Source organism: Salvelinus fontinalis, chromosome 16 (assembly GCF_029448725.1).
Source record: "Salvelinus fontinalis isolate EN_2023a chromosome 16, ASM2944872v1, whole genome shotgun sequence".
Lineage (NCBI taxonomy): Eukaryota > Metazoa > Chordata > Actinopteri > Salmoniformes > Salmonidae > Salvelinus > Salvelinus fontinalis.
Window position 1 is genome coordinate 47,009,329 of NC_074680.1, and position 15,498 is coordinate 47,024,826.

General features: G+C 44.6%; 1 protein-coding gene and 1 non-coding gene across 2 annotated transcripts in view; both read left to right on the plus strand.

Annotated features, from left to right (window-relative positions):
* The first annotated feature begins 8,120 nt into the window (after nt 1-8,120).
* The window catches only part of LOC129813268 (calcineurin B homologous protein 1), an 8,937-nt gene continuing 1,559 nt past the window's right edge, over nt 8,121-15,498 (plus strand). Inside the window, exons 1-6 of the mRNA XM_055865582.1 lie at nt 8,121-8,555; nt 9,239-9,311; nt 11,188-11,268; nt 12,293-12,420; nt 12,667-12,728; nt 14,576-14,698. Of these exons, the coding sequence (XP_055721557.1) occupies nt 8,489-8,555; nt 9,239-9,311; nt 11,188-11,268; nt 12,293-12,420; nt 12,667-12,728; nt 14,576-14,698 (534 nt within the window). The 5' untranslated portion in view covers nt 8,121-8,488. The remainder of the gene's footprint in view (nt 8,556-9,238; nt 9,312-11,187; nt 11,269-12,292; nt 12,421-12,666; nt 12,729-14,575; nt 14,699-15,498) is intronic.
* On the plus strand, nt 12,822-12,897 carry trnaa-ugc (transfer RNA alanine (anticodon UGC)). The gene has a single exon. It is a non-coding gene; the product is annotated as a tRNA-Ala (tRNA).

Sequence of the window (15,498 nt, forward strand, 5' to 3'; positions counted from 1 at the left end):
TATAGGGCTCTCTGTCTACACAACCACAGACCCAGATGTGTGTTCTATAGGGCTCTCTGTCTACACAACCACAGACCCAGATGTGTGTTCTATAGGGCTCTCTGTCTACACAACCACAGACCCAGATGTGTGTTCTATAGGGCTCTCTGTCTACACAACCACAGACCCAGATGTGTGTTCTATAGGGCTCTCTGTCTACACAACCACAGACCCAGATGTGTGTTCTATCGGGCTCTCTGTCTACACAACCACAGACCCAGATGTGTGTTCTATAGGGCTCTCTGTCTACACAACCACAGACCCAGATGTGTGTTCTATAGGGCTCTCTGTCTACACATCCACAGACCCAGATGTGTGTTCTATCGGGCTCTCTGTCTACACAACCACAGACCCAGATGTGTGTTCTATAGGGCTCTCTGTCTACACAACCACAGACCCAGATGTGTGTTCTATAGGGCTCTCTGTCTACACAACCACAGACCCAGATGTGTGTTCTATAGGGCTCTCTGTCTACACAACCACAGACCCAGATGTGTGTTCTATAGGGCTCTCTGTCTACACAACCACAGACCCAGATGTGTGTTCTATAGGGCTCTCTGTCTACACAGACCCAGATGTGTGTTCTATACTGCTCTCTGTCTACACAACCACAGACCCAGATGTGTGTTCTATAGGGCTCTCTGTCTACACAACCACAGACCCAGATGTGTGTTCTATAGGGCTCTCTGTCTACACAACCACAGACCCAGATGTGTGTTCTATAGGGCTCTCTGTCTACACAACCACAGACCCAGATGTGTGTTCTATAGGGCTCTCTGTCTACACAGACCCAGATGTGTGTTCTATAGGGCTCTCTGTCTACACAACCACAGACCCAGATGTGTGTTCTATAGGGCTCTCTGTCTACACAACCACAGACCCAGATGTGTGTTCTATAGGGCTCTCTGTCTACACAACCACAGACCCAGATGTGTGTTCTATAGGGCTCTCTGTCTACACAACCACAGACCCAGATGTGTGTTCTATAGGGCTCTCTGTCTACACAACCACAGACCCAGATGTGTGTTCTATAGGGCTCTCTGTCTACACAACCACAGATGTGTGTTCTATAGGGCTCTCTGTCTACACAGACCCAGATGTGTGTTCTATAGGGCTCTCTGTCTACACAACCACAGACCCAGATGTGTGTTCTATAGGGCTCTCTGTCTACACAACCACAGACCCAGATGTGTGTTCTATAGGGCTCTCTGTCTACACAACCACAGACCCAGATGTGTGTTCTATAGGGCTCTCTGTCTACACAACCACAGACCCAGATGTGTGTTCTATAGGGCTCTCTGTCTACACAGACCCAGATGTGTGTTCTATAGGGCTCTCTGTCTACACAACCACAGACCCAGATGTGTGTTCTATAGGGCTCTCTGTCTACACAACCACAGACCCAGATGTGTGTTCTATAGGGCTCTCTGTCTACACAACCACAGACCCAGATGTGTGTTCTATAGGGCTCTCTGTCTACACAACCACAGACCCAGATGTGTGTTCTATAGGGCTCTCTGTCTACACAACCACAGACCCAGATGTGTGTTCTATAGGGCTCTCTGTCTACACAACCACAGACCCAGATGTGTGTTCTATAGGGCTCTCTGTCTACACAGACCCAGATGTGTGTTCTATAGGGCTCTCTGTCTACACAACCACAGACCCAGATGTGTGTTCTATAGGGCTCTCTGTCTACACAACCACAGACCCAGATGTGTGTTCTATAGGGCTCTCTGTCTACACAACCACAGACCCAGATGTGTGTTCTATAGGGCTCTCTGTCTACACAGACCCAGATGTGTGTTCTATAGGGCTCTCTGTCTACACAACCACAGACCCAGATGTGTGTTCTATGGGGCTCTCTGTCTACACAACCACAGACCCAGATGTGTGTTCTATCGGGCTCTCTGTCTACACAACCACAGACCCAGATGTGTGTTCTATCGGGCTCTCTGTCTACACAACCACAGACCCAGATGTGTGTTCTATAGGGCTCTCTGTCTACACAACCACAGACCCAGATGTGTGTTCTATCGGGCTCTCTGTCTACACAACCACAGACCCAGATGTGTGTTCTATAGGGCTCTCTGTCTACACAACCACAGACCCAGATGTGTGTTCTATCGGGCTCTCTGTCTACACAACCACAGACCCAGATGTGTGTTCTATAGGGCTCTCTGTCTACACAGACCCAGATGTGTGTTCTATAGGGCTCTCTGTCTACACAACCACAGACCCAGATGTGTGTAATTGTTTAGTTACCCATCAACCATCTCTTAATAAAAAAAGTATTGTTCATGGTTGTATTTTTTTTGGTAACATCTCAGCTAAATAGTTTTCTGAAGTTTATGAAATTTATAAAAATGTTTAGAAATCTACTGTTTGTTGGTCATCAGGTAGATTCAAAGATTATGGTCCAATAAAGAAATGGTATAGTGAATGGGATTTGCTAGCTAGCAAGCTAGCTGACTCAGGCTACTAAACGGACTGATGTTGAATGAATCTAAAGACAAAATATATATATACAGTACCAGTCAAAAGTTTGGACATACCTAGGTTCTGTTTCCCCTTTCCCCTTCTAATGAAAATGGTGTATGGCAGGAGTCGGCAACACACTGGCCCTCAAGTGAGTTTCTTTGGCTCCTCAAAGTTTTTAGTAAATAAAAAAAAATCAAATTCAACTAAAAATACATTTAATTCAGGAAATCTATTCTCAAGTATTCCCACAAATATAAAATGAAAGCTACTGTATGTGATCGTGTTTCAATCTAATCAAGGTATGAAATTATTTTCCAAATACAATGATTATACTTATGTTCCCGGCCCCATAACCATCTGCTCTGACAAAAATCATCCCGCTGCTGAATATAAACAAAAATATAAACGGAACAATTTCAACGATTTTACTGAGTTTACAGTTCATATAAGGAAATCAGTCAATTTAAGTAAATAATTAGGCCCTAATCTATGGATTTCACATGACTGGGCAGTGGTGCAGCCATAGATGGGCATAAGCCCACCCAATTGGGAGCCAGGCCCAGCCAATCAGAATGAGTTCTTCCCCACTGAAGGACTTTATTACAGACAGAAATACTCCAGTTTCATCAGCTGTCTGGATGGTGGGTCTCAAAAGATCCCGCAGGTGAAGAAGCCGGATGTGGAGGTCCTAGGCTGGCGTGGTTACACGTGAGTTCGGTTGGACGGACGTACCGCTAAATTCTCTAAAACGACGTTGGAGGCGGCTTATGGTAGAGAAATTAACATTCAATTCTCTGGCAACAGCTCTGGTATACATTCCTGCAGTCAGCAAGCCAATTGCACGCTCCCTCAACTTGAGACACCTGTGGCATTGTGTTGTGTGACAAAACTGCACATTTTAGAGTGGCCTTTTATTGTCCCCAGCACAAGGTGCACGTGTGTAATGATCATGCTTTTTAATCAGCTTCTTGATATGCCACACCTGTCAGGTGGATGGATTATCTTGGCAAAGGATAAATGCTCACTAACAGGGATGTAAACAAATTTGTGCACAACATTTTAGATAAGCTTTTTGTGAGTATGGGAAAATTCTGGGATATTTTATTTCAGCTCATGAAACCAACTACATGTTGCGTTTATATTTTTGTTCAGTGTAGTTGTCATCCTCTGGTGTATGGTAACTATACTGCCATCGTGTGGCAATAAGCAGTGTTGCATTCTGAGTTTAGGCGTTTCCATTGCGTTATCTTGCTGGAAGAGAGGAACAACTCGGCGGAAAATCTGTCTCTCTCCAGCAGGTGGCGTTTTTTCGTTGTTTCAACCACCAAGCAAGGAGTGTTTGTACGGAGGTCAATGAGTGTCAAATTTGATAAACCAGAAAACATTATGGCTTATTTGCTACGTTAGGTTTATTTGATCTAATAGAAGTTTCATAATGCATACGTTGTTACGAGTGTACTGATATAAGTAGGACACGCGACATCCCGGCAACTTTCAGAAAAAATATTTTATATTGGAGTTGTCTTGCTAGTAGCATAGCATCTCTCTCCATTGGATACAGTTGGTTGACTTCAAGAACCCAAAGACAGAATACCTGGGAGCTAGCCCGCCGTGCCGCTTTGTGGACAACGACTCCCATTGTCAGGGCGGAGAGACATGTAATCTTGTCAGTATATCCATAATCTTTGCTGCCCCTCTGACAGCAGGAAGACAGCTAGCCGGCCACAGGACTCTTCACGCCATTTCGTCCGGTGGGTGGTGCTGTACGTCACTATGAGCGTGGGTTTCAAAGTGCAAGGAATATCTGATGCACGTTCAACCGAGAACCCGCAACCTGGGACCTCAACAATTTTAGTTTTATTTAACCTTTATTAAACTAGGCAAGTCAGTTAAGAACAAATTCCTATTTACAATGACGGCCTACCCCGGCCAAAACCTAATCAATGATTTATATATCGTCATTGTACCTCATTCATAACTTCTTACCGACATCACTGTGGGTTTATACTTTATAGTTTACAATTGCACTTTCATATCAATACATAATGTTGCTTTATTTGAACTGAAGATAGCTTTCTACCAAGTGGCTGGGACAGTTTTAACCCAAAAGTGAACGATGTGTGACGTCAAGTTTCGCCAATCTACTAATTACTAATTTTACCTGAAATATGAAATGGATCATGACTAGATTGAATCTACTTTCACTGCGATTGGTTAGTCAACATGCAAAATATATGTATACTGTCAATCACTTAGATAAATTATTTGCGTTTAGATTAACAAAATCAGATTAACTGAGCCTAGCCTACCCTTTCCCTCTCCATTTTCAGTGACTGTGATGTGAACTACAAAATAAATGCTAACCAATTCTTCAGGTCAGTATGATCAACAATGATCATGCCTAAATACATTGATATGCATGCTATGTGTGAGAGTTGTACAGTAGTAGTAGTAGTCAACTGCAAGCCGTACACTTCTGCGAGCAGGCCTTTCTAATCGACCTGGCCCGGGTACCCTGGAAGGATATTGACCTCATCCCGTCAGTTGAGGATGCCTGGTCATTCTTTAAAAGTTACTTCCTCACCATATTAGACAAGCATGCTCCGTTCAAAAAATGCAGAACCAAGAACAGATATAGCCCTTGGTTCACTCCAGACCTGACTGCCCTCGACCAGCACAAAAACATCCTGTGGCGAACTGCAATAGCATCGAAGAGCCCCCACGATATGCAACTGTTCAGGGAAGTCAGGAACCAATACACGCAGTCAGTCAGGAAAGCAAAGGCCAGCTTTTTCAAGCAGAAATTTGCATCCTGTAGCTCTAACTCCAAAAAGTTCTGGGTTACTGTAAAGTCCATGGAAAACAAGAGCACCTCCTCCCAGCTGCCCACTGCACTGAGGCTAGATAACACGGTCACCACTGATAAGTCCGTGATAATCGAAAACTTCAACAAACATTTCTCAATGGCTGGCCATGCCTTCCACCTGGCGACTCCAACCTTGGCCAACAGCCCCGCCCCCCCCGCTGCTACTCGCCCAAGCCTCCCCAGCTTCTCCTTTACCCATATCCAGATAGCAGATGTTCTGAAAGAGCTGGAAAACCTGGACCCATACAAATCAGCTGGGCTTGACAATCTGGACCCCCTATTTCTGAAACTGTCCGCCGCCATTGTCGCACCCCCTATTACCAGCCTGTTCAACCTCTCCTTCGTATCATCTGAGATCCCCAAGGATTGGAAAGCTGCCGCTGTCATCCCCCTCTTCAAAGGGGGAGACACCCTGGACCCAAACTGTTACAGACCTATATCCATCCTGCCCTGCCTAGCTAAGGTCTTCGAAAGCCAAGTCAACAAACAGATCACTGACCATCTCGAATCCCACCGTACCTTCTCCGCTGTGCAATCCGGTTTCCGAGCCGGTCACGGGTGCACCTCAGCCACGCTCAAGGTACTAAACGATATCATAACCGCCATCGATAAAAGACATTACTGTGCAGCCGTCTTCATCGACCTGGCCAAGGCTTTCGACTCTGTCAATCACCATATTCTTATCGGCAGACTCAATAGCCTCGTTTTTTCTAATGACTGCCTTGCCTGGTTCACCAACTATTTTGCAGACAGAGTTCAGTGTGTCAAATCGGAGGGCATGTTGTCCGGTCCTCTGGCAGTCTCTATGGGGGTACCACAGGGTTCAATTCTCGGGCCGACTCTTTTCTCTGTATACATCAATGATGTTGCTCTTGCTGCGAGCGATTCCCTGATCCACCTCTACGCAGACGACACCATTCTGTATACTTCTGGCCCATCCCTGGACACTGTGCTATCTAACCTCCAAACGAGCTTCAATGCCATACAACACTCCTTCCGTGGCCTCCAACTGCTCTTAAACGCTAGTAAAACCAAATGCATGCTTTTCAACCGTTCGCTGCCTGCACCCGCACGCCCGACTAGCATCACCACCCTGGACGGTTCCGACCTAGAATATGTGGACATCTATAAGTACCTAGGTGTCTGGCTAGACTGCAAACTCTCCTTCCAAACTCATATCAAACATCTCCAATCCAAAATCAAATCTAGAGTCGGCTTTCTATTCCGGAACAAAGCCTCCTTCACTCACGCCGCCAAACTTACCCTAGTAAAACTGACTATCCTACCGATCCTCGACTTCGGCGATGTCATCTACAAAATAGCTTCCAATACTCTACTCAGCAAACTGGATGCAGTTTATCACAGTGCCATCCGTTTTGTTACTAAAGCACCTTATACGACCCACCACTGCGACCTGTATGCCCTAGTCGGCTGGCCCTCGCTACATGTTCGTCGTCAGACCCACTGGCTCCAGGTCATCTACAAGGCTATGCTAGGTAAAGTGCCGCCTTATCTCAGTTCACTGGTCACGATGGCTACACCCACCCGTAGCACGCGCTCCAGCAGGTGTATCTCATTGATCATCCCTAAAGCCAAAACCTAATTTGGACGCCTTTCCTTCCAGTTCTCTGCTGCCTGCGACTGGAACGAATTGCAAAAATCTCTGAAGTTGGAGACTTTTATCTCCCTCAACAACTTTAAAAATCTGCTATCCGAGCAGCTAACCGATCGCTGCAGCTGTACATAGTCCATCTGTAAACTACCCACCCAATTTACCTACCTCACCCCCCATACTGCTTTTATTTATTTACTTTTCTGCTCTTTTGCACACCAGTATCTCTTCTTGCACATGATCATCTGATGATTTATCACTCCAGTGTTAATCTGCTAAATTGTAATTATTCGATTTATTGCCTACCTCATGCCTTTTGCACACATTGTATATAGATTCTCTTTTTTTCTACCATGTTATTGACTTGTTTATTGTTTACTCCATGTGTAACTCTGTGTTGTTGTCTGTTCACACTGCAATGCTTTATCTTGGCCAGGTCGCAGTTGCAAATGAGAACTTGTTCTCAACTAGCCTACCTGGTTAAATAAAGGTGAAATAAATAAATAAAAAATAAAAAAATGTGTGTGAGCACTTCTGTCTCTCCCTATACTTCACAACATGTCGACTTCTTCAACTACCAAAAACAGACTTATCCATCTGAAGCCAATATGTGTATGATATGGTGTGAGTTTTACAGTATACCTTGCTACCTTGCTACCATAAACTGTATGTGTGTGATCCTCTCTCTCACTCTCTCTCTCCCAATGGGATTCAAAATAAAGTCTTTAAAAAGGGACTTTTGGTATCAGAGTTGCTGGCTTCATTAACAACTGTTGAGCTGATGGATTTGGTATATCCTTAGTTTGAATAAAATGAACGAAATGAGTCGGGAAGATTCACTTTTTTGTCTGAACGAGTCGAACTTCCCATCACTAGTACTCTGCTTGTTCTCGACGCAGTTTAAAAAAAAAACATTTATACATAATATTTAAAAAAATACACAATATTTATTTAGAAAACAGTACAAGGAGGATGGTGTTCAAATATAGACCTGAACATATATTTTTTTAAATTCTGTATTCTATTGAAATGCAACAAGACACACAGAGAACACTTAAGAAGGTGGTCTTGTCATTTCACTGTGTGGGGCGACGTCACCTCTCTGCTGCTGTGCGCTGAAATATACACCCACCGTGACGTGTACCACCGCCCACAGGGCGAAACGCTGTCAAAAGACCGTCCCAGCTAGCCACTCCGCGGAGTGTTGAAAACACAAGACCAAGTTGACACCTATTCGGTCAGCTGTGTGAGAGTCAAACTTGGAATCATTTAAAAGATCACAAGGATATCATCATCATCATCATCATCATCAACAGTAGGATTCAACGTAAACCATAGCCACGTTACAAAATTGCTAGCTTGCTACCTTCGTGTACCCATCTTTTCGCTAGCTAGTTAGAATAGCCCTAGAATAGCACTAGAATAGCACTAGCACGAATCAGCAAGCTAATCTAAACCGCAGAAACAACTTGTTAGCGTAGGACTTTACAATGGGATCCAGAGCGTCGACATTACTGAGAGAGGAGGAGATTGAAGAAATCAAAAAGGAGACCGGCTGTAAGTTGAATTGTCCACTTTTACCACTGCCTGATAACTAGCTAGCTTGTTAGCATTATTGACTCTACTGTAGTCTGTAGCCAACTAGCAGTTAGATGACAAACTCGCACTCTAGAGTAACAAAGGCGCATTGTTCCACCTAGCTAACTATATATTTTTAGCTAGTTGGATTAGTGTTTGTACATTACGCCAGTACTAGTTAGTGTGTTGTGGTGTTATGTTTTTCTACTGTCCCTTGAAATGAGCTGATCTGTTGAAGACATTTAATTATTGTAGTGAGAGATCAGTGTTACGTCTATCTGGTGCCTGGGCTGTACTAAACCCCATACTTATGCGTTATTCCAGTAGATCACAGCAAAGAAACCAACTAACGTTAGCTGCTGACGTTAAATTATGAACACATTTTATTGATTAAAAAGGGACAAACTATACATTTCCTTCTCAGTTACAATTTTTTGTTGTTGTACTTTAGCAGACGTTCTTATCCAGTGCGACTTAGTTAGTGCACCCATCTAGGTGAGACAACCACACGTAATAAGGACGTGTTTTCCTCAAAAGGAGCGCTTAGTAAAGTCAGTGCTACATTATTGTACTATTTTGTGTTAAAAGGTTGTAGTACGTTGCGATGTGAGACATTTAGAAGCTTATGCCCAACAATCTTGTCACTTTGTGTTTCTTTGCAGTTTCCCACAGCCAGATCACCCGGCTCTACAGTCGCTTCACCAGCTTGGACAAAGGAGAGAATGGCACGCTCAGGTACAGTACCATCCAACAGCAGTACTGGCATACATACACATACATACACGTGTGTGTGTGAAATGCTTTGTGAAACACTCAGTAACTACTGAAATAACCAGAAGGTGGATATGAGATGTCTGCAAGACATTTTTTTTTTTTTTTTTTTACTTGGTTCATGATTACCCTTCCTCCCTACATTTGCTTCTCTTGTAACATCATCAGAGCCAACTGGGTAATATGCAATGAAACTGTCTGCATGCCAGTGAATATCGCTGAGAGGCAAGTAACCATTTCCCCTACTTGAAAGTGGCAATGCAAGTATATTCTGAGCCGGTGTGGTTTTGAAATTGCGTGCCCATTTTGAAGTTTGTAGCTTCCAACTCCCGTTGGCCAACAGGCTTTCCTCTTGGCTCAGACATAACCTACAGTACACACTAGTGGTGTATTTTGCCACTGGGTAAGAAGTTTTCTTTTTTGTCCTGGGTGTCGGTCTAGTCTTAACAACACTGTTTGCAATGTCAACAGCAGCAGTTGCTTGAGTCTGTGTGACTAGACCTCGCTTTACTGTCAGATCACGCGTGACAGCAAACGTTAGACCTCACTACTGTCAGATCACGCGTGACAGCAAACGTTAGACTAGACCTCACTACTGTCAGATAACGCGTGACAGCAAACGTTAGACCTCACTACTGTCAGATAACGCGTGACAGCAAACGTTAGACCTCACTACTGTCAGATAACGCGTGACAGCAAACGTTAGACCTCACTACTGTCAGATAACGCGTGACAGCAAACGTTAGACCTCACTACTGTCAGCTCACGCGTGACAGCAAACGTTAGACCTCACTACTGTCAGATAACGCGTGACAGCAAACGTTAGACCTCACTACTGTCAGATAACGCGTGACAGCAAACGTTAGACCTCACTACTGTCAGATAACGCGTGACAGCAAACGTTAGACCTCACTACTGTCAGATAACGCGTGACAGCAAACGTTAGACCTCACTACTGTCAGATCACGCGTGACAGCAAACGTTAGACTAGACCTCACTACTGTCAGATAACGCGTGACAGCAAACGTTAGACCTCACTACTGTCAGATCACGCGTGACAGCAAACGTTAGACTAGACCTCACTACTGTCAGATCACGCGTTACAGCAAACGTTAGACTAGACAGACCGTCTTGACTGTCCTCTCTGATCTTCAGAGGAAAATGGTCACCTTTTTTAATCACAGCTCTTATCTCTCGGAGTGACTTCTAACTGTGTATAAGAAAAGCTTCCTAGATTTCAGCCACACATTTAACTCTCATTTAACCAGTGTCTTTGACATGTTACTGTTAAGCTGGGGTGTGGGTCAGTTTCAGGTCACTACGTGACTGTAAACACTTGAACGTAGGCACACTAGTGCCTGTTTACACATAGCCAGTTCTGTGTTCTCTCTCACTGAAGCATCCAGTCTGCATTATGGTATACAGTGGGCCTGGCTGAAGACAGTGTGGTTAATCCAAGGTGACTTGTCTTAATCATTCATCGGTTGACACAACACTACAGCCCCATCCGCTCCCCTGGGTTGAATATCTCACCCGCAGACAGACACACGCCACCTTGGCCACGTCCGTTCACCCAAGCAGACTCTCAATGTCGATTTGACTGTTCAAGACACAGCGAGTCAACATTTGGGATCCAAATCATACGGCCAAATGAAAACAACATTCGAATCATTGTCATATCATCACACTATTTATTCAGTGTCCTATCAGTGATATCTGCCGATTTTATCTGGTAGTGTGATGTGGAGACTAATTCTTCTGAGACTATAGATCAACGTTCCCTTTTGTTGTCATTGAGTTCATCCTAACTCTCCTCACACTGTCTGTCTGGTTTGTGTAGTCGGGAAGATTTCCAGCGGATCCCAGAGTTGGCCATCAATCCTCTGGGAGACAGAATCATCAATGCCTTCTTTCCTGAGGGGTGAGTCGTCTCTGTTCTTTTACGGTCGTCTCTGTTCTTTTACGGTCGTCTGTGTGTCCTTCACTGTTTTCCTCAAGGGTGCACATAGCCGGGAGTCACTCTTACAACAACCATTTTTAGTAATACATTAAACATACGTTAAACATTTATTTTGTTGGAACAGGGTTTTTACAAATGAATGGTTTGTGTGTATTTGACAACTATTTAAAAGTGGAAGACAAACTGCACATTTTAAGCTAGTTTTCTGTACACACGGTGGTTCTGGCTCTTTGAAATGGACATGAAAGTTCCATGTTTTTATGGTTGCCTTGGGTAGGCCTATATCATTACATTCCCAACACAACCAGTGTGAAGGCGACTTCATTTTAGCTGTGACTTTATAGGTGTTACTGATCCTCTGGAGTCTAGAGATAGCCTGGTTCACAGCCCTGCAGATTGTAGCATTATAGCCTGGTCCTAGATCTGTTTTGTGCTGTCTTGACCACTTGTATGATTATTTTCATCATATAATTTAGTAAGAAGGCACAAACGGATCTTGAACCAGGCTAGAGCATGACTGGAGGACAGGCGGGGGGAGCTGTTCAATCAGGACAGGAGTCTGTTGTCTGCAGGGTCGACGTGTACCATTACACTGTAATTGACTAGCTGTCAGTGGTATCGCACTGACATGATTTTGTGTCTTTGTTCAAGGCACTTCTCAATGAATGACCCACGTCTGTCTGTCAGGTTAGACTGAGTCATGCGTGCCAGAATGAATGGCCTGGTAGAAGATTGGTCTGAGGTGTAGTGACCTCGAGTCTTAACTAGTGAAGGACTATTTTACTGGATGGCTAGGAAGCAAATTATACAGTTTAAGCTTTCACTACCGTACCCTAGAAACGATGCTCAGTCTATATGTAGGCCTCTGTTATAACCTACCAATTTGCATGGTGGTTGACTGGAGTAATGGCTATTTGACTGTGGTGCAGGATTATTTATTGATGGGTGTAAGTGATTGTTATTTTCACCCCACTTGGTCGGACAGGGAGGACCAGGTCAACTTCAGAGGCTTCATGAGGACGCTTGCTCACTTCCGTCCCATAGAAGACAACGAGAAGAACAAGGACCCCACTGCCTCCGAGCCACTCAACAGCAGGAGCAATAAGCTGCTCTGTAAGTCAGAGGCTAGGCCCTAGCCTGGTCACAGGTGTGTTTGTACTGTCTTGCCAACTCCTTGTCAAGACGACACAAACAGTCTGGGCAAATCTAGCCTGGATCCCAGAACACTTGACTATTTCTCTATCACCTCTTTCCACTACTCTTTTATTTAAAAATGAGCTTGACTTAATTTTCATGATGGACATTAAAATGCTTTTTAAAATGTTGACTTCACATTAAATTCTTCCATCTCTTCTCCAGTTGCTTTCCGGCTGTATGACCTGGACAGAGATGATAAGATCTCCCGTGACGAGCTGCTACAGGTCAGGATGGGGTCAGGGTACAAACTACACACTCTTTGGGGGCTGCCCAAGTCTTTGATGTTTTTTAGGGGGACCCCTAGTCTCAACAACTTGGGTCCCGTGTGGCTCAGTTGGTAGAGCATGGCGCTTGCAACGCCAGGGTTGTGGGTTCGATTCCCACGGGGGACCAGTACAAAAAAAGTATGAATGTATGTACTTGTAAGTCGCTCTGGATAAGAGCGTCTGCTAAATGACTTAAATGTAAATGTAAACAACGTAAGTCTCAAGACCTCAAGGCCGTATTGTCGTTGGAGAATCGGGGCTTTACTGTTGTAATGGAGTATGTATCAGGAGGATAAATACATTTGGGACCTACACTGGAATAACCAGCTTCAAAGGGAGATACTCCTATTCTCTGCTTTTGTTGAAAACACAGAGACCTTTGTCATAGGTTTGTTACGCAAGTCATGCTGTAATCTGAGCCTCCTACAGTAAATGTAGAGACTGCCAAGTAAGAAAGGGCTATTTTACTGATCAGAATATTTTATTATTGCACTTCTAAAGCGTTTCACTTCTAAAGGAAGGGGAAGTTGCCATGTACTGAGAAAAATTGGGTAACTTTCCAACCCCAACTAAATGTTTTGGGCTACTTTTTGTGCAACCTTCCTCTTCTGCAATCGGCTGCATTGTATTGGCTGGGCAGTGCCCAATGATATATGACCTGTGTGTCTAGGTGGGCAGCGCCCAATGATATATGACCTGTGTGTCTAGGTGGGCAGTGCCCAATGATATATGACCTGTGTGTCTAGGTGGGCAGTGCCCAATGATATATGACCTGTGTGTCTAGGTGGGCAGTGCCCAATGATATATGACCTGTGTGTCTAGGTGGGCAGTGCCCAATAATGTATGACCTGTGTGTCTAGGTGGGCAGTGCCCAATGATATATGACCTGTGTGTCTAGGTGGGCAGTGCCCAATGATATATGACCTGTGTGTCTAGGTGGGCAGTGCCCAATGATATATGACCTGTGTGTCTAGGTGGGCAGTGCCCAATGATATATGACCTGTGTGTCTAGGTGGGCAGTGCCCAATGATATATGACCTGTGTGTCTAGGTGGGCAGTGCCCAATGATATATGACCTGTGTGTCTAGGTGGGCAGTGTCCAATGATATATGACCTGTGTGTCTAGGTGGGCAGTGCCCAATGATATATGACCTGTGTGTCTAGGTGGGCAGTGCCCAATGATATATGACCTGTTTGTCGGACTGGGATGTGCCCAATGATGTATGACCTGTTTGTCGGACTGGGATGTTCCCTACAATCACTGTAATCTCAGGGTTCAATGACTCCGGAGAAGCTGATTCTTGTTTTGAAGACAAAATGGCTGCCTAGCATTCTTTATATCATGCACCTGCCTTGAGTGCTTACCTCCCCATATTAACACTGGAATTTCAAGCCTGAATTAGTTTTTCACCCTTTGTTACCAGAAAATTAAGTGTGTTTTTTAAAATTTATACTCAGTATTTATGTATACTACATTTAGGTCATCTTGTACTTAACATCTCTGGTGTTAAGACTTAGAGAACTGTACATTCTAGACTCTAAGGAACTTTGTCAACATATTCCAGGTTCTTAGAATGATGGTTGGTGTGAACGTGTTTATTCCAGGTTCTTAGAATGATGGTTGGTGTGAACATGTTTATTCCAGGTTCTTAGAATGATGGTTGGTGTGAACATGTTTATTCCAGGTTCTTAGAATGATGGTTGGTGTGAACATGTTTATTCCAGGTTCTTAGAATGATGGTTGGTGTGAACATGTTTATTCCAGGTTCTTAGAATGATGGTTGCTGTGAACATGTTTATTCCAGGTTCTTAGGATGATGGTTGGTGTGAACATCTCTGACGAGCAGCTGGGCAGCATCGCTGATAGGACCATCCAGGAGGCGGACCAGAACGGAGACAACTCCATTTCCTTTAATGAGTTCATCAAGGTTGGAAACTTACATTTTGTATATTTGGATTATTTGCATTAAATATTACCTAACCTAGAATCCGTGTGAATTATACCGTGGCATTCGGGGATGTTAATATTAACACAGGACCTCCTGTGTGCCAAATAGTGAAGATGCCTTTAGCAACAAAATATTTAATTTATTTGACATGAACACGCCAAGTCAGGATGTTGTAGGCTACCTGCACATGTTTGTCCACTCAAATAATTCCAGCCACCGAACGAACGCGTCGCTTGACGAACGGAGAGCGGACCGCGTCGCCTGACGAACGGAGAGCGGACCGCGTCGCCTGACGAACGGAGAGCGGACGGCGCCGCCTGACGAACGGAGAGCGGACGGCGCCGCCTGACGAACGGAGAGCGGACGGCGCCGCCTGACGAACGGAGAGCGGACGGCGCCGCCTGACGAACGGAGAGCGGACGGCGCCGCCTGACGAACGGAGCGCGGACGGCGCCGCCTGACGAACGGAAAGGGACATCTGTTACAAAACAACAGAGCGTAATGACATTCGGAGATTGTCTTTGGGTCTTACCTATACTCTTAGAATTACACTGAACAGAAGAATAAACTCTGTGTTGGTGCCATGTTTTATGAGCCGGGGGTGGGGGGGGTGGACCGACTTTTTCCAGACGCACAAAAAAGCTTTTATCTCAAATGTTGTCCACTATTTTGTTTACATCCCTGTTAGTGAGTATTTCTCCTTTGCCAAGAAAATCCATCCACCTGACAGGTGTGGCATATCAAGAAGCTGATTAAACAGCATGCTTATTACACAGGTG